This window comes from Erythrolamprus reginae, chromosome 7 (genome assembly GCF_031021105.1).
Source record: "Erythrolamprus reginae isolate rEryReg1 chromosome 7, rEryReg1.hap1, whole genome shotgun sequence".
Classification (NCBI taxonomy): domain Eukaryota; kingdom Metazoa; phylum Chordata; class Lepidosauria; order Squamata; family Dipsadidae; genus Erythrolamprus; species Erythrolamprus reginae.
The window spans coordinates 70,911,741-70,933,336 of record NC_091956.1 but is presented as its reverse complement, the minus strand read 5'-3'; the positions used below and the strand labels follow the sequence as shown (position 1 = coordinate 70,933,336).

At 39.5% G+C, this 21,596-nt stretch overlaps 1 protein-coding gene across 2 annotated transcripts in view; it reads left to right on the top strand.

The window, feature by feature from the left end:
* The window catches only part of PRMT9 (protein arginine methyltransferase 9), a 29,891-nt gene extending 8,610 nt beyond the window's left edge, over positions 1–21,281 (top strand). For both annotated transcript variants that reach the window (XM_070757778.1, XM_070757777.1), the window contains exons 4-13: positions 1,335–1,571; positions 2,659–2,826; positions 3,853–3,955; positions 5,209–5,315; positions 6,351–6,543; positions 9,060–9,243; positions 10,614–11,289; positions 13,443–13,596; positions 15,229–15,351; positions 20,554–21,281. In XM_070757778.1, the coding sequence (XP_070613879.1) occupies positions 1,335–1,571; positions 2,659–2,826; positions 3,853–3,955; positions 5,209–5,315; positions 6,351–6,543; positions 9,060–9,243; positions 10,614–11,289; positions 13,443–13,596; positions 15,229–15,351; positions 20,554–20,769 (2,161 nt within the window). In that variant the 3' untranslated portion in view covers positions 20,770–21,281. The remainder of the gene's footprint in view (positions 1–1,334; positions 1,572–2,658; positions 2,827–3,852; positions 3,956–5,208; positions 5,316–6,350; positions 6,544–9,059; positions 9,244–10,613; positions 11,290–13,442; positions 13,597–15,228; positions 15,352–20,553) is intronic.
* Positions 21,282–21,596: the final 315 nt, after the last annotated feature.

The window sequence follows — 21,596 nt, the reverse complement described above, 5'->3', positions numbered from 1 at the left end:
GTCTGGCAGCTTCTCTTTTGTCTGTAGCGCAGACTCATTAGAGTAAACTGTTAATACAAAGGTATCATAATTTCTAGACTGCTGCTTGGCGTCCATTATAGTCTATGTTTAATTTTAAGATTCATCCTCGTGACCATTTTGTGCATAGGGATCTTCTGTTTTTTCCAGGTTAATTTCCACAGTGGAAATGAATAACTCTGTATCTCAGTAGTTTATCACCTTAAGCTTTCTCAAGACCAAAACCCTATATTTGGACTCAGTATAACTGAGATAAGTGATGGCGAACCTTTTTTTCCTTGCATGCACATGAGTGTCCATAATTTAATGCCCCCCACACAATCTTCCCCTTTCGCAGGCATGTACAACATCCCCGCACACTGTCCTACCCACACACACATGGACAAGCCCCTCACTCCCTGTTTTGGGCCTAGCAGGCCTCCCTGAAGTCTCTAGAGGCCAGAAACAGCACATTTCCTGACTTCCAGTGGGCCCGGTAGACCCATTTTTAGCCCTCCCCAGGCTACAGATGCTCTTTTGGAGCCTAGGGAGGGTGAAAACAGCCTCTCCCACCCCTTAGGAGGCCAAAATTGTCCTCACATAGCCTCTGCGAGCCAAAAATCAGCTGAAATGAGCTTGGGTAATGGCTTGTGTGCTGGCAAATATGCCTCCATGTTACCTTTGCCATGCATGCCATAGGTTCACCATCATGGATATAGGTAATGCTTGTTTAACAAGCATAACTGGGACTGGCAACTGTTTACCAACCAACACGGTAATTAAATGAGTCATCACATCACTGATAGAGTTTCAATCTCATTTCTGCAGTCATTAATTGAGTCCATGTGTCCATTAAGCAAAATATGTGATAAAAACTTGGATTTTACTGCTTGTTTCTCCATTGCCTTTCCTTGTTGGAAGTTGTCTGTAAAGCACAAATAGCGATCATGAGACCACAAGAGGTTGCAGTGCTCATAAATGGATTCTGGTTAGGAAGCACCCAAATCTTGGATCATGTGACTACAAGGACACTATGATGGTCATAAATGCAAGGGCTAGTATTAAATTTACTTTTTCAGCACTGTTATAACATCAAACAATCACAAAACAGGACAGTCATTAAATAAGGACTATATGTAAACACTCATAGATTTATTTACACAGTACATGTGTAATTTATTTATTTCCAACAGTAAATCATAATTATCATCTGCATTTTCTATAATTTAAACTGCTATATGTCTTCATATTGCAAATATAGATTTTTTTTCACCATTCTGCTGTTCCAAAAATTAAGCATTTATGCTTTTATTGATTGTGTATTTTTTTTCCCTCAGGTTGGGTTTCAGAGACGAAGCAGCTGCATATTTTCATAAAGCTGTGAAGTTAAACCCTGACTTTCCCGATGCAAAGGAGAACTTTTATCGGGTTGCCAACTGGGTGGTAGAGCGGTGGCATTTCATTATGCTTAATGATTACAATAGAAATTTGCTGTATCAAAAAGCAATCCAGAAAGCAGTTCATTCAGGATATAGAAGTGTACTTGATATTGGAACAGGAACAGGAATTCTCAGGTTTGTTGAAACTTTATGATACAAATACAGTGATACCTTGTCTTACAAACTTAATTGGTTCCAGGATGAGGTTCTTAAGGTGAAAAGTTTGTAAGACGAAACAATGTTTCCCCTAGGAATCAATGGAAAAGCGATTAATGCGTGCAAGCCCAAAATTCACCCCTTTTGCCAGCCGAAGCGCCCGTTTTTGCGCTGCTGGGATTCCCCGGAGGCTCCCCTCCATGGGAAACCCCACCTCCGGACTTCTGTGTTTTTGCGATGCTGTGATTTCACTGAGGCTCCCCTCGCTGGGAAACCCCACCTCCGGACTTCCGTTGCCAGCGAAGCGCCCGTTTTTGCGCTGCTGGGATTCCCCTGCAGCATCACAAAAATACGGAAGTCCGGAGGTGGGGTTTCCCATGGAGGGGAGCCTCAGGGGAATCCCAGCAGTGCAAAAACAGGTGCTTCGCTGGCAATGGAAGTCCGGAGGCGGGGCATCCCAGTGGCAGCGGTGGGTTTGTAAGATGAAAATAGTTTGTAAGAAGAGGCAAAAAAATCTTAAACCCCGGGTTTTGTATCTCGAAAAGTTTGTATGACGAGGCATTTGTAAGACGAGGTATCACTGTATTGTCGTGTTTATTTCAATGACCCAAGTTGAATTAAAAAAATTCCCAAATGGCACACAACATTAGCATACCTTCAAATAGATGCTAAGAGCCTTACAACCTTTGTGGCAGGATTGACTAACCATTGTTTCTTTACAGTTTTTTTAGCTGTCCTGGCATTCCTACCTGTAACAAAGTTTGAGAGTATATTTCCATAGCAAATAAAGTTGGGGAGGCTACAATTGAATAAAACTCATCATCACTATGATGCTTTTTGGTTTAAAATAGTGTTTGATACAACTAGCTTTTTTTCTTGTTTTAAAAAGTTTAAAAAATTAAGAAACATTATTTTTTATTACCTGAACCTGCTCATACTCACTCCAGGACTTTTAAAAATAAGTATCAAATGTTTTATGCATAAATTACATTAAAGTCGAATTATTTGTATTTTGTCTAATGAAACTTTTGCTATAATTTCTATGAAATATCTTCTGCTTTTTCAGTATGATTGCTAAAAAGGCTGGAGCATCTCCTGTCTATGCTTGTGAATTGTCAAAGACCATGTATGAATTGGCTTGTGAAGTGCTAGCTTCAAACAATATGGACGAAGAAATCAAACTTTTTCACATGAAATCCTTTGATATAGAAATTCCAAAACACATACCTGAAAGGTTGTATCTTATATTTTGTTCTGTTATTTTGAATTAAAGTAATATTCATTACTAATGTTATAAATAATAATATTCATATTCTCCAAAATATCAAGAGCAAATATTGTATAAAGTGTTAGTTTCCATTGAAATTGGGTTTTTTAAAGTTTCAGTCTTTTACTGATTTTATTGTTATTAATGTAATGTAATAAAGCCCTTCATGGCACTGGACCAGGGTATCTACGAGACTGCCTTCTGCTGCACGAATCCCAGCGACCGGTTAGGTCCCACAGAGTGGGCCTTCTCCGGGTCCCATCAACAAAACAATGTCGCTTGGCAGGGCCCAGGGGAAAAGCCTTCTCTGTGGCAGCCCCAGCCCTCTGGAATCAACTCCACCCGGAGATTAGAATTGCCCACACCCTCCTTGCCTTTCGTAAGCTACTTAAAACCCACCTCTGCTGTCAGGCATGGGGGAACTGAGATATTCTTTCCCCCTAGGCCTTTACAATTTATGCATGGTATGTTTGTTTGTCTGTATGGATGTTTAGTTTTATAATAAGGGTTTTTTAGTTGTTTTTAGTATTGGATTTACATGATGTTTTTTATTACTGTGGTTAGCCGCCCCGAGTCTATGGAGAGCGGTGGCATACAAATCCAATAAATAAAATAAATAAATAATAAAATAAATAACATTGTACTATACAGCTGAAGTATATTCAGTAGCTGGTATACTGAATTCACAGTCATTTATTTTGAGTTAAGTGACTAAAGAATTGTAGTTTAAATAAAAGTATATAAAGTCCAAAGTAAAAAAGATACCAATGACACTGTTTTCTCCTTACCTGTTTTGGTACGTTATATTAAAATAAAAAGTAATTTTTAGAGCAAGTATATAAGAAGTAAAGGAATATTATTTTATTGAAGAAGCTCACTTGCGAGATGATAACAACTCAGTTGTCTAAGAAAGAACTGTTACTTTCAAATTATTGAATTTAAGCTTTATCATTTTAATTTTTTTTGTTAAAACTATATTTTCATATTTAATAGAGTTTCCCTGGTTGTCACTGAAACAGTGGATTCTGGATTATTTGGTGAGGGAATTGTAGAAAGCTTGATCCACGCTTGGGAACACTTACTTTTACCACCAAAGGTTAGTATCTTAGTATCTAAGTCTTGATTAGAAAAGATAAGTCATTTTTATATTACAAAGTTTATAAAGACAACTTTGACTTCATATTCAATTCAATTCAATTTATTAGATTTGTATGCCGCCCCTCTCCAAAGACTCGGGGCGGCTCACAACAACGATAAAAACAATATTATAACGGCGCAAATCCCTCATCACCTCGAGGCTCGACTACTGTAATGCTCTCTACATGGGGCTACCTTTGAAAAGTGTTCGGAACTTCAGATCGTGCAGAATGCGGCTGCGAGAGCAGTCATGGGCTTACCTAGGTATGCCCATGTTTCACCATCACTCCGCAGTCTGCATTGGCTGCCGATCAATTTCCGGTCACAATTCAAAGTGTTGGTTATGACCTTTAAAGCCCTTCATGGCATTGGACCAGAATATCTCCGAGACCGCCTCCTGCCGCACGAATCCCAGCGACCGATTAGGTCCCACAGAGTGGGCCTTCTCCGGGTCCCGTCAACTAAGCAATGTCGGTTGGCGGGTCTCAGGGGAAGAGCCTTCTCTGTGGCGGCACCGGCTCTCTGGAACCAACTCCCCCCGGAGATTAGAACTGCCCCTACTCTTCCTGCCTTCCGAAAACTCCTTAAGACCCACCTTTGCCGTCAGGCATGGGGAAACTAAACATCTCCCCTGGGCACGTTAAATTTATATATGGTATGTTTGTGTGTGTGTGTGTTTGCTATTACATGGGGGTTTCTTAAATCGTTAAATATTTTAATTAATTGGATTGTTGTGACTGTTTTACTTGTTGTGAGCCGCCCCGAGTCTTCGGAGAGGGGCGGCATACAAGTCCAACTAATTAATTAATTAATTAATTAATTAATTAATTAATTAATATTAAAAATAACTAAAAACCCTATCATAATTAAAAACCAAAACAGCATATACATACCAAACATAAATTACAATGAGCCTGGGGGAAAGATGTCTCAAATCCCCCATGCCTGGCGGTATAGGTGGGTCTTAAGTAGTTTACGGAAGATAAGGAGGGTGGGAGCAATTCTAATCTCCGGGGGGGAGTTGATTCCAGAGGGCCGGGGCCGCCACAGAGAAGGCTCTTCCCCTGCCAGTTCAAAAATGTATGTTAATCTGAAAAGTAGCTTTTGGGCATTTTTTCACTCTATAAGCTAAAATATAAGTATTGCTACTTAATATATAAAAACAGTAAATAAATCTTGTTACACAACTTTTAATGTATATCTGTTTTACAGCCTAAGGATGGTGGAGATGATTCTAAACACTATGGTAAAGTTATTCCAGCAGCAGCTACTATGTGGGGTATGGCAGTGGAATGCAAAGAGATACGCAGACATCACAGGTATGTTTCTTATTGTTGGAAAAAACCTTTAATCTTTAGGCAAAAACCAGAAAATATTTTACTTTTAACCTTGCTGTTCTGTTCGCATTTACTGTATGCTTGTACTGTTTCAGGTGCAATGAAATGTTAACAATCAGTGTGTAGCAAAAAGAAAAGAAAACGGAAAAAAACCCCACACTCATAGTAACAACCCCTCAAATGAGGAAAAGTCAATTAATCAAGTTTGAGATCCGCATGACAAATAATCTACAGGTCCCAAATTTCAAGCAGGAAGAGGGAGATTATGATCCCACTGTATAGAGTGCTGGTGAGACCACATTTGGAATACTGTGTTCAGTTCTGGAGACCTCACCTACAAAAAGATATTGACAAAATAGGTGAAGGCACCAGACCAGCAGGGCCTCTTTAAAATATACTCTGCTATAATGATGTAACATAACATCTTAACTTATAAGACGATTACAGTTTTCCTTTTTCTCAGTGTCCAGTTGTATGACCATTCAAACTCTTAAGGTGTATAAATTAAAATAACATTTTTTTTTCAAAATTGTTGTTACAAGTTACAAATTATGCTACTTGAAAACAATAGGTGGAAAATGGAAGTCTAAGGAAAGTGGTCTGTTTAAACTCCAGTTGAGTACTGTATATCCTACAACTCATTAGATTTGCACATGAGATTGCTATCCTAAACAGAGAGATTTGCTATGAATAATGGGAAATTATATCTTCCCTTTTCCCCAAATTTCTGGAATCCTTTCCCACCAGCTATATTTAAGTAAAGTTAACCTAAATAAGATTTCTTTAATAAACCACAGGCTTGAGAGGGGAAAGATATTTCATCCATACTGTAAACATTATTTTCCCTGAAAGTCCAAATAGGAGTATTAACCACCAGCTTTTCAGCTATCAAAACATCCAAATGAGACTTTTTAATATGCAAAACACTATACCCAACTGAAGAATAAATTATTTATAATGAAAAGAAAGCTTAAATTTGTCTTCTGAACTCTAATTTTTATCATTTCTTTTTTTCAGAGTGGAGGAAAAAGAAATTGCTGGTGTCTGTTTGCCCGAAACACTGAAGTTTTGCAGTCCAACGTCTGATTCTCTGAAGTCCAGTGAAACCCTTGAACCTTACACTACTGAAAAACTCAGCAGAATACCTGGTGGTTATAAAGCTCTTACAGACATTTTTCAAGTCCTGACAGTCAATTTTAATAATTTGCAGGTAATTTACTGGCACTAGAAAAGATTAATAATAATTTACTAGTTTTTATTGTAGAATTGAAAAATGAATTTCATTAGGATGATAAATTTATTCCATACAATACTTTAACATATATCCGAATGTCATATTTGGATATTAAGTATTTATTAGTAGTATTGTATGCATGTTTTAGATGAATGACTAATAAGTAAAATTATACTGATCTTTACCCAATTATGTCCTAATCTTGTATAATCTATTTGTCAGCTATCACAATAGCATTTTCTGTGCAGGTAACTACTGTTACCTCTTGTTATTAATATGTATGAATGACGTTAATGTTGCTCAAACAAAACAGATACTTAAGTCAATTCTTATATTCAAGGCAAAATTTAATCAAAGTAATATTGTGGAATAAAAATGTAAACTTAATCAACAATAGAGAAATAGGGAGGTGGAAACACCTAAAAATGAAAGATTTGTACAGGCCATTGTATATTAGGGGAAAAAAGAATAATTTGAAAGTTCAAATTATTGTACCAAGTTATTTATTTCTTTGAAGGAAAATATATATATAAAGTAAATCGTCATTGCATGTAGTATGAGCCAATAATCAGCCTTTGTTTTCTCTATCATAAGCAAGTTCTTATTCTTAGGCATAAAGGCAACATCATAATATGTAACTCTTCTATGCAGTTAATTGTTTGAAGTATTATGTTTAAATGGGAATCATAATGGTTTGCTTCAGTAGATCCACCTACATCTAATCTGACATCTCAGTTTAATAATTGGAGTAAAGAACACAAGCTATGATAAAATCATTCATAGTATGTTCTGTTTTAATTGCTAATTTTTTAATATGTGTTTGATTTTTTTTTTAATTGTACAAAATTTCATTTTATAGTTATAGTTTATTAGATTTGTATGCCGCCCCTCTCCGAAGACTCGGGGCGGCTCACAGCATAGCAATAATACAATACATTACAAATCTAACAATAAAAAATTAGATCCATTTAAAAGACATTAATAACATAATAAAACCCCTAGCTATGCAGTCACACACATTCAACCTAATCTATCACGCAGTAAGGCCAAAAAGGGGAAAGATGGTAATTATCCCCACGCCTGACAACAAAAGTGGGTCTTGAGCATTTTACGGAAGGCAAGGAGGGTGGGGGCTATTCGAATCTCTGGAGGGAGTTGATTCCAAAGGGCCAGGGCCGCCACAGAGAAGGCTCTTCCCCTGGGTCCCGCCAGCCGACATTGTTTGGTCAATGGGACCCACAGAAGGCCCACTCTGTGGGACCTAATCGGCTGCTGGGATTCGTGCGGCAGAAGGCGGTCTCAGAGATATTCTGATCTAATGCCATGAAGGGCTTTATAGGTCATAACCAACACTTTGAATTGTGACCGGAAACTGATCAGCAGCCAGTGCAGGCCAAATAAGTCCTCTTAGTTATTTTCAGTGTAAAAGGAAGTGTGCAATTGAAATTTAGTACATATAAGCTCGTCCTCTTTCTTTGCTTTAAGTCGATCTTATGAGAAATGTTTCAACATCTAGAAGTACAGTCCATAAGACATTACAATTAGGTGTGGTTTTCCCCTCACTCTGGTTAAAGACAGCCGAATATTGGCATATGCAAATTATATTTGGAGATCTAGGTATTATTGTACAGTTAACATAGTCAATAACATAGTCAATATTATTGTCACTGAGTTGTTGCAGCCTTCTTCACCAGTTGAAACACCTTTAATCTAGTAGCACAATCCTTAGGCTGTGCAGGATTCTCAGATATTTGTTTTGTTTGAAGAACAAAAGAAATAAAAGTAACATTTTCTGATGTCTCCATAAACATGTTTGTTTTTCGGAGGGAAACAACACAGAAACATTAAGCTGCTATCTTCTTAGGGAATATTCCTTTGACTTGCAGCCCAGCCTACAGCTTTGGTTTTTCTTAGTGATCATAAGCAAATTGAACCCTGCAAAACTTTTTCAAATCAGCCAAGGTTGGTTAGAGACTATTACATAGCTGCACTCTAGGTATGGCTGTATATTCCTTGGGAAAATCTGGATCATATTCTATATTTTTATTTATTATTTATTTATTTATTTTATTTATTCAATTTTTATGCCGCCCTTCTCCTTAGACTCAGGGCGGCTTACAACATGTTAGCAATAACACTTTTTAACAGAGCCAGCACATTGCCCCCACAATCCGGGTCCTCATGGCAATGTATCTACTACAATATTAAGAATGTGAATAAGAATTGTTTACATTTTTAAAAAAATTATTTCATTACATAGTGTGCTATTACTGTTTACTGTTTTTTTGTAATAAATTCTATATTTGTGAAATATTTTCAAAAGCAAATATTTAATAAATTAAATATTAAATTTATTATTAAGACTCTCTGAGTCTTCGGAGAGGGGCGGCATAGAAATCCAATAAATAAATAAAGAAATTACATGTTGGGGTCGAAGGTGGTTAACAATGAACTGCAATACATCATCATGTTTTCCTTTTATATTTGACCAGGATCTAAAAAATTTGTCCAGTGGTAAGCCATCCAAGATGAATATACCCATTATTAAAGATGGAATACTAGATGCTGTTGTAATCTGGTTTACATTGCAGCTTGATGATGAACTTACTCTTTCTACAAGTCCAAATGAGGACACCTGTTGGGAGCAAGCAGTCTATCCTGTACAAAGTCTCCTTGGTATGTCTTTCATTCTAATAAAACCAAAAGTATATTTCTTCTTTTTTGGTTAAAATGGACAAAAGATGAAATTAGTCATATGAATTATTTATTTATTTATTATTTAGATTTGTATGCCGCCCCTCTCGGCAGACTCAGGGCGGCTCACAGCAGGATACAACACCTCATGACAAATTTAAATATAATTTAAAATATTTTTAAAAAACCATTTACTAAGCAAACATATACACAAACATACCATGCATAAATTGTACATGCCCGGGGGAGGTGATTCAGTTCCCCCATGCCTGACGACAAAGGTGGGTTTTAAGGAGTTTACGAAAGGCAGGGAGAGTAGGGGCAGTTCTAATCTCCGGGGGGAGTTGGTTCCAGAGAGTCGGGGCCACCACAGAGAAGGCTCTTCCCCTGGGGCCCGCCAACCGACATTGTTTAGTTGACAGGACCCGGAGAAGGCCCACTCTGTGGGACCTAATCGGTCGCTGGGATTCGTGCGGCAGAAGGCGGTCTCGGAGATATTCTGGTCCAGTGCCATAAAGGGCTTTAAAAGTCATAACCAACACTTTGAATTGTGACCGGAAATTGATCGGCAGCCAATGCAGACTGTGGAGTGTTGGTGAAACGTGGGCATACCTAGGTAAGCCCATGACTGCTCTCGCAGCTGCATTCTGCACGATCTGAAGTTTCCGAACACTTTTCAAAGGTAGCCCCATCATTACAGTAGTCGAACCTCGAGGTGATGAGGGCATGAGTGACTATGAGCAATGAGTCCCGGTCCACATAGGGCCGCAACTGGTGCACCAGGCGAACCTGGGCAAACGCCCCCCTCGCCACAGCTGAAAGATGGTTCTCGAATGTGAGCTGTGGATCGAGGAGGACACTCAAGTTGCGGACCCTCTCCGGGGGGGTCAATAATTCCTCCCCCCCCCCAGGGTGATGGACGGACAGATGGGATTGTCCTTGGGAGGCAAAACCCACAGCCACTCCGTCTTATCCGGATTATAGATAAAATGTCATTTGATTTCATGGACTTATAAAAATAGAGATATGAGGTTCTCTCTAAGATCCACATAGCACCTAGTCTGTTAACATTTTAAAGAGCCATGTTTTCCCAGGATGGCTGGTGCCCCATTTGTTGGAGGTCAATTATTGGTGTGCGTTTGGGGGATTGCCAGGTTCACCATTTTGCTCTGCTTTCTCTTTGAATTTGTTTGAATCTGAGTCTGTTGCTTGTTTGACTTTTTGTAGATCTTGGCATGTGTTGTTGAACTGAATTAAGGTTTACAGAAGACGATTCTTTATTAAATATTTTACAAAACACACTTGAATAGCATTAGTTTGTATTTCAGTTGTTATTCCTTTATGGTTTACAGATCATTCTGTGAAATCCGGAGATTGTGTTGCAATGGAAATTTGTTGCCAGGACTGCTATCTAAGGATTCAGAGAATTTCCATTAAGACTTCAGGATATGAAATGGAGGTTGAAAGAAACTTTAAAGAGAAGAATAGCGAAGCTGAACTCTGCAGTGCTCTCGCCAGTCTTCAGACAGCAAGCACATTGGAAAACGGCTGCCAAGAATGTATGCTAGAGTCCACTGAAGTTGCTTTATTAAATAATCTGCAGTATCATGAATGCTTTAAAACTGCAATAGGAAAAGTGTTGTCATCATTCAGCCGCGAAGAGTCACATTCAATGGATGTGGTTGGTCCCCATCACGAGAGCAAACATTCTGTAACTGTTGATCCTTTGTATATACTGGACGTGTCAGAAGGCTTTTCAATTTTGCCAGTAATTGCAGGTAAATTTGGGGCAGTTAAAGCATACAGCTCCGTTGAAAAAGACCATCACCAGGTTGCTCTCAGTTTGATCTCAGAAGCCAACCAATTTCCCAGAGAAACATTAGAGTTTTGGCTGAGTCATCTACAAGATGAAAATAAGGTACTACAAAGACCTAAGTCTGACAAATTATGGAATATAATAATTCTGGATGTCATAGAAACCTCTGGTTTAATTCAGCAGGATGTGATGGAAAAAGCTGCAATATCTAGGTAAGGTAATAAACAAGCACTACTTTGTTATGTGACAAGTATAATTTGCATTTTATTAAAAATACACTTATCAACAGGTTCATATTTGATTAAATTTTACAATTTAGGGGCTAAATCCGTCACATTGTGATCAGCTTACAAATTTAAAAGCAAGAAATAGTCTGAAAAGAACAAAGATCTTAGTTGTCTGGGTAAAAATGTTCATAGCGAATAATAATAATAATTTAATAATGATAATTTATTAGATTTGCATGCCGCCCCTCTCCGAAGACTCGGGGCAGCTCACAATAATAAAAACAATTTTATACCGAAACAAATCTAATATTAAAAAAGAAGCATATAAAACCCTATCATATTTAAAAACCAAACAACACATACATACCAAACATAAAATATAAAGAGCCTGGGGGAAAGGTGTCTCAACTCCCCCCATGCCTGGCTGTATAGATGGGTCTTGAGTAGTTTACGAAAGACAAGGAGGGTGGGGGCAGTTCTAATCTCCGGGGGGAATTGATTCCAGAGGGCCGGGGCCACCACAGAGAAGGCTCTTCTCCTGGGGCCCGCCAAACAACATTGTTTAGTTGACGGGACCCGGAGAAGGCCAACTCTGTGGGACCTTATCGGTCGCTGGGATTCGTACGGTAGCAGGAGGCTTAACACCCAACCTTTCCCAAGGCCTGTTAGAATAACCAATTTTTCAGCACCTTTTTCGGCAGGGGTGTCAAACTCATGGCATCACGTGACATATCATGACTTTCCCCTTCACTAAATTGGGGGTTGGGGGGGCAGTGCATGACACATCTGGCCGCAAGCTGTGAGTTTCACACCCACTTTAGAGCATCATTGGGATGGGAGCCATACATCTAGATTTTAGTTAGTTAATTAGTTAGTTAGTTAGTTAGTTAGTTAGTTAGTTAGTTCATCCAATACACAATGAGGGTTTTAGTGGGTATATATCTATATATACATAGTAAAATACATGATGACGGTTATAGAGGATATACTCATAGTAAAATATATCTAAGAAATAATAGAAAAGAAGATATAGGAATACTGTAGAACATATCAATGAAAGAATAGAAGAAGAGATATAGGAATAGAAGAAAGGTATAGGAGATATAGGAGAGCAATAGGACAGGGGACGGAAGGCACTCTAGTGCACTTGTACTCACCCCTTACTGACCTCTTAGGAATCTGGATAGGTCAACCGTAGATAATCTAAGGGTAAAGTGTTGGGGGTTTGGGGATGACACTATGGAGTCCGGTAATGATTTCCACGCTTCGACAACTCGGTTACTGAAGTCATATTTTTTACAGTCAAGTTTGGAGTGGTTAATATTAAGTTTAAATCTGTTGTGTGCTCTTGTGTTGTTGTGGTTGAAGCTGAAGTAGTCGCTGACAGGCAGGACATTGCAGCATATGATCTTGTGGGAAATACTTAGATCTTGTTTAAGGCGTCTTAGTTCTAAACTTTCTAGGCCCAGGATTGAAAGTCTAGTCTCATAGGGTATTCTGTTTCAAGTGGAGGAGTGAAGGGCTCTTCTGGTGAAGTACCTCTGGACATTTTCAAGGGTGTTAATGTCTGAGATGCGATATGAGTTTTCTTAAAGACGGGTGCTGCAACAAAAAAGAATGCTTCCTAAGCACCACTAAACAATGCTGTTTAATCAGAGACTTGGAGACATGCCTGTCCTGTCTAGTTTTATATTTTTATACTAATGATTTTGCTGTTTTTTTTCAATGTTGCTGAATTACATGGCTATATCAGAATCAAAAGTTGGGTTTTTAATGCCCATTCAGTGCATTTTACTTAACTCATGTTACATATTTTCACCTAAATTAACCTGTCAGATCTTGTGTTTTGCATTTTTATATTTATTTATTATATTTTTAGTTTATATAGTTTGGTTTAGTTTTTGTTTATGAGCTGCCCAAAATTATATTGAAGTAAGATACTGTAGGTGACCTATACATTTTATAAATAAATCAAATCTGAGAATTTGTTTTCAATATAACAACAAAGATGATATTTTTACACATTAAGAAGTATACTTTTACCAATTTTCTGTTTCAGTATTAAAATTTAGAAATATAAAAGAAACGGATATGCTGAATGTTCAAATATGAGATTCAATTGACATTTTTATATTTAGGTGTCTGCTTCACTGTGGAGGAAAGATATTCCCAGACCATGTGAAAATATATGGAATGCTTGTAGAATCTAATTTATTATTACTTGAATCTGCTGTTCAGGGGACAGATCCCACACTTGGATTCAACATAGCACCTTTTATCAACCAATTCAAGGTTTGAAACAATTTACATTTTTCTATATTCAGATAGTCCTTCAAATATTGAGAAGCCAGGGGGGGGGGGGGGGGGTCCAAGTTTTAAAGACAGATCAATTCTATGTGATCCCACTTCTATCCAAAATTTTGAACAGCTGCTTATTGAAAAATAAGAAAATAGAAATAATTAAGGCATAATGCGCTTCCATATATAAAAAGTCTTTGAATGTTTTGTTATGTAGAGTCTTCAAGCATACAGTGAAAATATAATGTAACAGAAGTACACTTTATGAGAAGCTGATGGAAATATGAGTGGTTTTTCAAAATAAAACTGGCCACGTTTCCATCTCCTGTTGGTAACTAATGTTCACTTTTTCAGCAATACAGTGGTACCTCATCTTACGAACTTAATTGGTTCCAGGAGGAGGTTCATAAGGTGAAAAGTTCGTAAGACGAAACAATATTTCCCATAGGAATCAATGTAAAAGCAAATAATGCGTGCAAATCCTTCAGGAAAATCCCAAACTTTAGAAGGGAGGCGAACAGAGGGCAGGGAGGAGCAGCTAAAGGGGGCGGGTGGAAGAAGCAAGGCTAGGCTAAAGGGTGAGTGGGAAGGAAGAAAGGCAAGGGTGGCGCCCCTCCCTTTTCTTTCTTCAAAAGACACCCTTTGCTGTTCTCTGCAAAGTCTTCCCTCCTCCAAGCCGCCCCTCCCTTTTCTTTCTTCAAAACACTCTTTCAGTGCCTGCAAGCACGCTGTTCTCTGCAAAGTCTTTCCTCCTCCAAGCCACCCCTCCCTTTTCTTTCTTCAAAAGACACCCTTTGCTGTTCTCTGCAAAGTCTTCCCTCCTCCAAGCCGCCCCTCCCTTTTCTTTCTTCAAAACACTCTTTCAGTGCCTGCAAGCACGCTGTTCTCTGCAAAGTCTTTCCTCCTCCAAGCCGCCCCTCCCTTTTCTTTCTTCAAAAGACACCCTTTGCTGTTCTCTGCAAAGTCTTTCCTCCTCCAAGCCACCCCTCCCTTTTCTTTCTTCAAGACACTCTTTCAGTGCCTGCAAGCACGCTGTTCTCTGCAAAGTCTTTCCTCCTCCAAGCCACCCCTCCCTTTTCTTTCTTCAAAAGACACCCTTTCAGTGCCTGCAAGCACGCTGTTCTACTTTTGTTAATGCAAAGTCTTTCCCCCTCCAAGCCACCCCTCCCTTTTCTTTCTTCAAAAAAGGGGGGGGAAAGAAACCCCTTCATCCCAGCAGCAGCGGCTTGGGTTCGTAAGGTGAAAATAGTTTGGAAGAAGAGGCAAAAAAATCTTAAACACCGGGTTCGTATCTTGAAAAGTTCATTAGAAGAGGCGTTCGTAAGATGAGGTACCACTGTAAATATTTCTATTGTTCGATATATTTCTGTCATTAGAACTTGACTGGCTTTAAATCTAAACTATTTTGTACTATTTTAATTGTAATAGGTTGGAATTCTGAATTCTGTTAATAAAGTAGTACAATTCGCAGTTATTTTGCAACTATCAGTATGGTAAATTGGCACAGGGATATATTTCCATAGTATAGATGTAACACCAACAGTTTTAGCCACATAAATTCTTAAGACTCAAAAATATGCATAAATGTCAGGATAGAACATAGAATGCTAAAACTTTCTGTTTCAGGTGCCTATTCGCATTTTTTTGGATCTCTCCACACTCCCATATTTACCTTTAAGCAACTCAGTAGAACTTCTGCGAGTGGACCTCATGAATCCTTACTTGAATAACAGCAGTACTGAAGTTGAGGTAAGTCTCCAAAATAGAAATTGATGCTCAACTTCTCAATTAATTCTTCACAAATTCTCATGTTTGACAGATAGAAATTTGCAGGCATGTGGCATATTTTCTGTGTGGTGTCCCTAGTTTAACTGCCATTGCTTATGTGAAGATTTGTCAAGCTGCTTTTTTTCTAAGCAGAAAGCAACACTACAGAATAGGCATACAAAAATTGTTAGTTTGATTGCTTGCATTCTTGCTTATTTATTCTCAAATTTATATAGCTGCCCATCTCACAAATCAAGTGACTCAACAAAGCATGCAACAGTATGTCCAGTCAGCGAAGCAGTGGAAGTGATGTGCCGGTGCCTGGAGGCTGTTGGGGCCTGGATGGGTGTCAACAAACTCAACCCAGACAAGACGGAGTGGCTGTGGGTCTTGCCTCCCAAGGACAATTCCATCTGTCCGTCCATCACCCTGGGGAGAGAATCATTGACCCCCTCAGAGAGGGTTCGCAACTTGGGCGTCCTCCTCGACCCACAGCTCACATTAGAGAAATATCTTTCAGCTGTGGCAAGGGGGGGCGTTCGCCCAGGTTCGTCTGGTGCATCAGTTGCGACCCTATCTGGACCGGGAGTCACTGCTCACAGTCATTCATGCCCTCATCACCTCGAGGCTCGACTACTGTAACGCTCTCTACATGGGGCTACCCTTGAAAAGTGTTCGGAAACTTCAGTTCGTGCAGAATGCAGCTGCGAGAGCAATCATGGGCTTCCCTAAATATGCCCATGTCACCAGTGTTCCCTCTAATTTTTTTTTTTGGGGGGGGGGCGGAAAAGTATAGTGTCTGAGCGGCAGTCCCTTCGGGACTGGGCGGCACAGAAATATCAAACAAATAAATAAATAAACAAACAAACAAACAAATAAAAAACCCACCCTGTTTTGCTTCAGAGAATTTCAAAATAAAATACTGTACTGTGTGTCTATAACAGTGAGCTCATAATAGGGCAACTCTATCAATATCAAAATGCCACTTAAATAGTTGAGCTAGTTTCAAACTAGATTTTGATTTTCTTTCTCTCTTCCTTACTCCCATTCTTTTTCTTTCTCTTTTCCTTCCTCTCTTTTTTCTATCTGTTTCTCTCTCTTCCTCTCTTCCTCTCTTCCTCTCTCTCCCCTTCCCTCTCACTCTTTCCCTCTTGGCTTCTGGGCAGGTTTGGAAAACTCTGAGTTGATGATGATTTTTAAGTGAGCGATTGCTCACTGCTCAGCTTAGAGGGAACTATGCATGTCACACCAACACTCCGCAGTCTGCATTGGTTGCCGATCAGTTTCCGGTCACAATTCAAAGTGTTGGTTATGACCTATAAAGCCCTTCATGACACCGGACCAGATTACCTCAGGGACCGCCTTCTGCCGCACGAATCCCAGCGGCCAGTTAGGTCCCACAGAGTGGGTCTTCTCCGGGTCCCGTCAACTAAACAATGCCACTTGGCGGGACCCAGGGGAAGAGCTTTCTCTGTGGCGGCCCCGGCCCTCTGGAACCAACTCCCCCCAGAGATTAGAATTGCCCCCACCAGTGTTCTCTCTAAATTTTTTTTGGGGTGGGCGGAAAAGTAAAGTGTCTGAGCGGCAGTCCCTTCGGGACTGGGCGGCACAGAAATAATAATAAAATTTCCCTCTCGGCTTCTGGGCAGGTTTGGAAAACTCTGAGTTGATGATGATTTTTAAGTGAGCGATTGCTCACTGCTCAGCTTAGAGGGAACTATGGCCCCCACCCTCCTTGCCTTTTGGAAGCTACTTAAAACCCACCTCTGCCGCCAGGCATGGGGGAATTAAGACTTCTTCTCCCCCTAGGCCGTTACAACTGTATGCATGGTAAGTTTGTATGTTTGTTTGGTTTTATATATTAAGGGGTTTTAATTTGCTTTTAGTATTGGATTTTATTGTATATTGTTCATGATTGTTGTTAGCCGCCCCGAGTTTTCGGAGAGGGGCGGCATATAAATCCAATAAACTTGAACTTGAACTTGAATATTAAAAACACGGTAGTTTTTAAAAATATTGTTGCATGCTTTGTTGAGTCACTAGATTTTTGCGAGACTGTAAGGCGCACCTTAGTTTTTGGGGAGGAAAACAGGGAAAAGAATCTGCTTACCAGATATTCATCTGGCTAGCGTCCTTAGTCTGGTCAGCTTCAGCACATTATTTTATGGCCTGGTTAGGGCTCTAAAAAAACCCTTATTTGGAGAGAGTAACAATGAAAGAGCTTGCAAGCCAGTAAGAGCTGGGAAAATCATTAGTACCTGGTTAGGGCTGGAAAGAAACATTCTGAGCAAGTAGAACAATGAAAAAAACCCTGCACAGACTTAGGGCTTGAAAAACATTATTTCCAAAGAGTAACAATGAAAGAGCTTGTAAGAGATGGGAACATTGTTAGCACCTGGTTAGGGCTGGAAAGAAACATGAACAAATAGAGCAATTTTTTTAAAACCTACAAAGACAGGGTTTGGAAAACATTCTCCACAGAGAGTAACAATGAAAGAGCTTGCAAGTGGGTAAGAGCTGGCAACATCGTTAGCACCTGGTTAGGGCTCAAAAGAAACATTTGGAGCAAGTTAGACCAATGCAGGGTGGGGCGGACTGCAAAGACTTAGGGCTTCGAAAACATTCTTTGCAGAGAGTAACAATGAAAGAACCTGGAAGGTAAAAGCTGGGAAGATCGTTAGCACCTAGTTAGGGCTGGGAAATTTTTCTCGAAAAAAGCTACATTCAAAGTATAAAACGCACCTGAATTTAAAGCCTCTTTTAGGGAGGCAAAAGGTGCATCTTATATTCCAAAAAATACATATTACTATTCCCATGTTACTGTTATTAAAAACATTAAAAAATATAAAACACAACAAAAATGGGCTGAGATGCTGATAACAGAACCATCTAATTAGTTTGCCAATATTAATTTATAGTTTACTTACTTAGAACAGACTTAGGCGTGTATATTTTTTTTAAAAAGCATTTTAGAAAAAGCAGCTTTTTTCAGTCCAATCTCTTTTTTAGTGCTGGGATACAAAGTTAAATAGTCCAGATAGATAGCTAACTAATCTCTATTTCAATGTATCTGAAAGAGCTTTATCGTCTGAATGGGTTGAACAGGCCAAGATTTAGCATGGCCAACTGTATGAGTTCATGGGATTTTGACCTAGTTCCCTAATAATCTACATTATTCTTCTTTGAATAAGTTCCAGTTTCTCTGAATTGTTCCCAAATTATGGACACAATATTTAATGAGTTTCACCTTAATAGAGTAAAATTATTACTTCTAATGATTTGCAAGTGATACCTTTATTGATAAAGCCTAAAATTGTATTGTCTGCCTTATAGTCAGTTTGCAATCAACTGTTATGCCAAAATAGTTTTTTTCAAGAATTATTAAGTCATATCATCATCCAGTGCCTCTGTTTTTATGTATTTTCCCAGAACTTTCTGCTTGTTTCAGCTAAATTTCATTTTGTTAATTTCGCTTTATTTTTCTAAATACCGGTTCTCGAACGGTTTGGTTCTCGTACATTTCGGATACCGAACAAATTTTTTGGCAAAAATTTGCTTCGGTATCTGAACAAAAATTCGGATACCGAACAGCCACAGAAAATTTTGTTTGTTATCCGAAATGTTACCGCCCGCTTAACAGCCTCCCAATCTCTATAGTCTAACCTCTCCAAGCTGCAGGAAGGGTGGGGGCAGCTGCAATACCGGCAGCTTCGGGGGGCTCCTTTCATCAGTGCTTCGTCTTGTGCACCAACTTTCTCCTTCCCGGTGGCAGCGGTGGCGACAGCAGTGGCTTCCCTTCGAGGAGCAGCTGCGCCGGGAACGTCACGTGATGAAGGGAAGCCGGTGGAGCCATCTCAGCAGTTGCCGCCGCTCCACTGGCTTCCCTTCATTACGTGACTTCCTGGCGCTGCTGCTCCTCGAAGGGAAGCCCCTGCCGTCACCACCGCTGCCACCGGGAAGGAGAAAGTTAGTGCACAAGACGAAGCACTGAGGAAAGGAGCCCCCCGAAGCTGCCGGTATTGCAGCCGCCCCCACCCTTCCTGCAGCTTGGAGAGGTTCGACTATAGAGCTCCTCAGATTTTTATCCCATAGGAAATAAAGAAAATAGATTTAATTGGTTCCCAGCGAGTCAGCGGGCTGGGAACCAATTAAATCCATCTCCATTATTTCCTGTGGGATAAATTAATTCGGTACTCGACCAAATCGGTTCTCGACCACACTTCTGGAACGAATTGTGGTCGAGAACCAAGGTACCACTGTACATCAAGATTATTTTGAATTCTGTATCCTAGGATATTATTCGTCACACCTAGTTCAATGTGTTCTCTCAACCTTTTTATACAAAATCATTAATGAAATTTGGATCTTATATTTCCTCCTTCCGAAGCATATCACATACTTCCTTTAGAGAAATGTTTTCATTTAATGTTATCAAAATAAAAAGAGTTTACAGTGATCCCTCGATTTTCGCGATCTCGATCTTCGCGAAATGCTATATCGTGATTTTTCCACCCGATGACATCACTCTATTCCTTCCTTTCTCATCTTTGTTTCTCTCTCTCTTTCTCTCTCTTGCTTCTTCCTCTCTCACACTCTCTTCCTCCCTCTCTCATCTCTTTCTTTCCTTCTCTCTCTTTCTCTATCTCTCACCCTCTTGCTGGCGGGCGGCGGGCGGGCGAGCGGGGGCATCAGCGAGGAGCCGGGGTTTCCCCTTTGCGTGGGCGGCTGGGAAACCCCGATCTTCGTCTGCTCGCTGCTGCTGCGCCGAGCAGATCAGCTGCTGGGCGGCCGAAGGAACCTTCCCTGGGTCTTCCCCCTCTTGTGGCGGGCGGGCGAGCGGCGGGCATCAGCGAGGAGCCGGGGTTTCCCCTTTGCGTGGGCGGCCGGGAAGACCCAGGGAAGGTTCCTTCGGCCGCCCAGCAGCTGATCTGCTCGGTAGCACAGCAGCAGCGAGGAGCCGAATCGGGGTTTCCCCTTTGCGTGGGCGGCGGGGAACGCAAACTCCACCATCTACGCATGCGCGGCCATAGAAAAAAAGGGTGCGCATGCGCAGATGGTGTTTTTACTTCCGCAACCTTACATCGCGAAAAATCGATTATCGCGAGGGGTCTTGGAATGGAACCCTCGCGATAATAGACGGATCACTGTACTGCTGAACAATAATTTCATGCATTAATTTTATAGGTGGAGATTTGTAAATCTGGTCGAGTGACTGGTATTCCATTTTGGTATCATGTATATCTGGATAATGATATTGTTTTGGATACATCAAGCAAGTCATCTCACTGGAAACAAGCTGCCATTGTGCTTGATAAACCCATTCAGGTTCAAGAAGGAGACAAGCTTATTCTAAGTATTCAGTATTATAAAAGCAACATCAATGTGGTAGTAAAACAATAAGATACAGCTTTTCTTAATTAGTTTTGAATGTCTACACTCCAAATTTATGTTGTATATTATAGTAATAACCTTAGTAAAATGTTTAAGATACTTGTTCAATTTGCGGAATAAGTTTATCTGAATAGACCATTTTATAATGTTGCAAAACATTATTTCTCAATTGCAGAACAAAATGTGTTTTTTTTACATTGCAGAAAATTAAATAAAAAGTATAAAAATGTAGTTAAATGGAGATTGTACAATATGCCTACTCTTTCTTACATGTTTGCAGCTCCCTAAAATAGTGAATTATCTGGAAAAGAAGGTAATACTGCTGATTGTTAGTCCTAAAGAACTTGAAATGGTCATCCTTAATTTTACAATGGCCAAAATACCTTCATGTATAATGTTAAAAATGGTTCTAGTGTATTTATAAGTCAGTAAATATTTGTAATAATTTATTCCTGATAAGAAAAAAAGATTTTATAATACAGAATACAAAATAAAGAGCAATGTTATTATTTTGTACCTCATTCAATAGCCATTTACTAGCATACTTTTGTCGATTACCATTAGAACTATTTCCTGGTTTTTTTTAAAGAATCTACATGCCAGCACCATCTGCAAATATATTTAAAATAACAGTCACAGGAGCTTTCTTACTTTTAAAACTTTTAAAGTTTTCAACTCACAAGAGCAGCTGAAAAAAAAGCAAGAAATATAATTTCTTAATATAAAATCCTAGGGGTTTTTTTTTAGAATATGGGCATTTAAAAACAGACTATATTTTATAAATTCTGTTTATGCATAAAAGATCAAATCAGATGGATATAGAGTTTAACTAACAA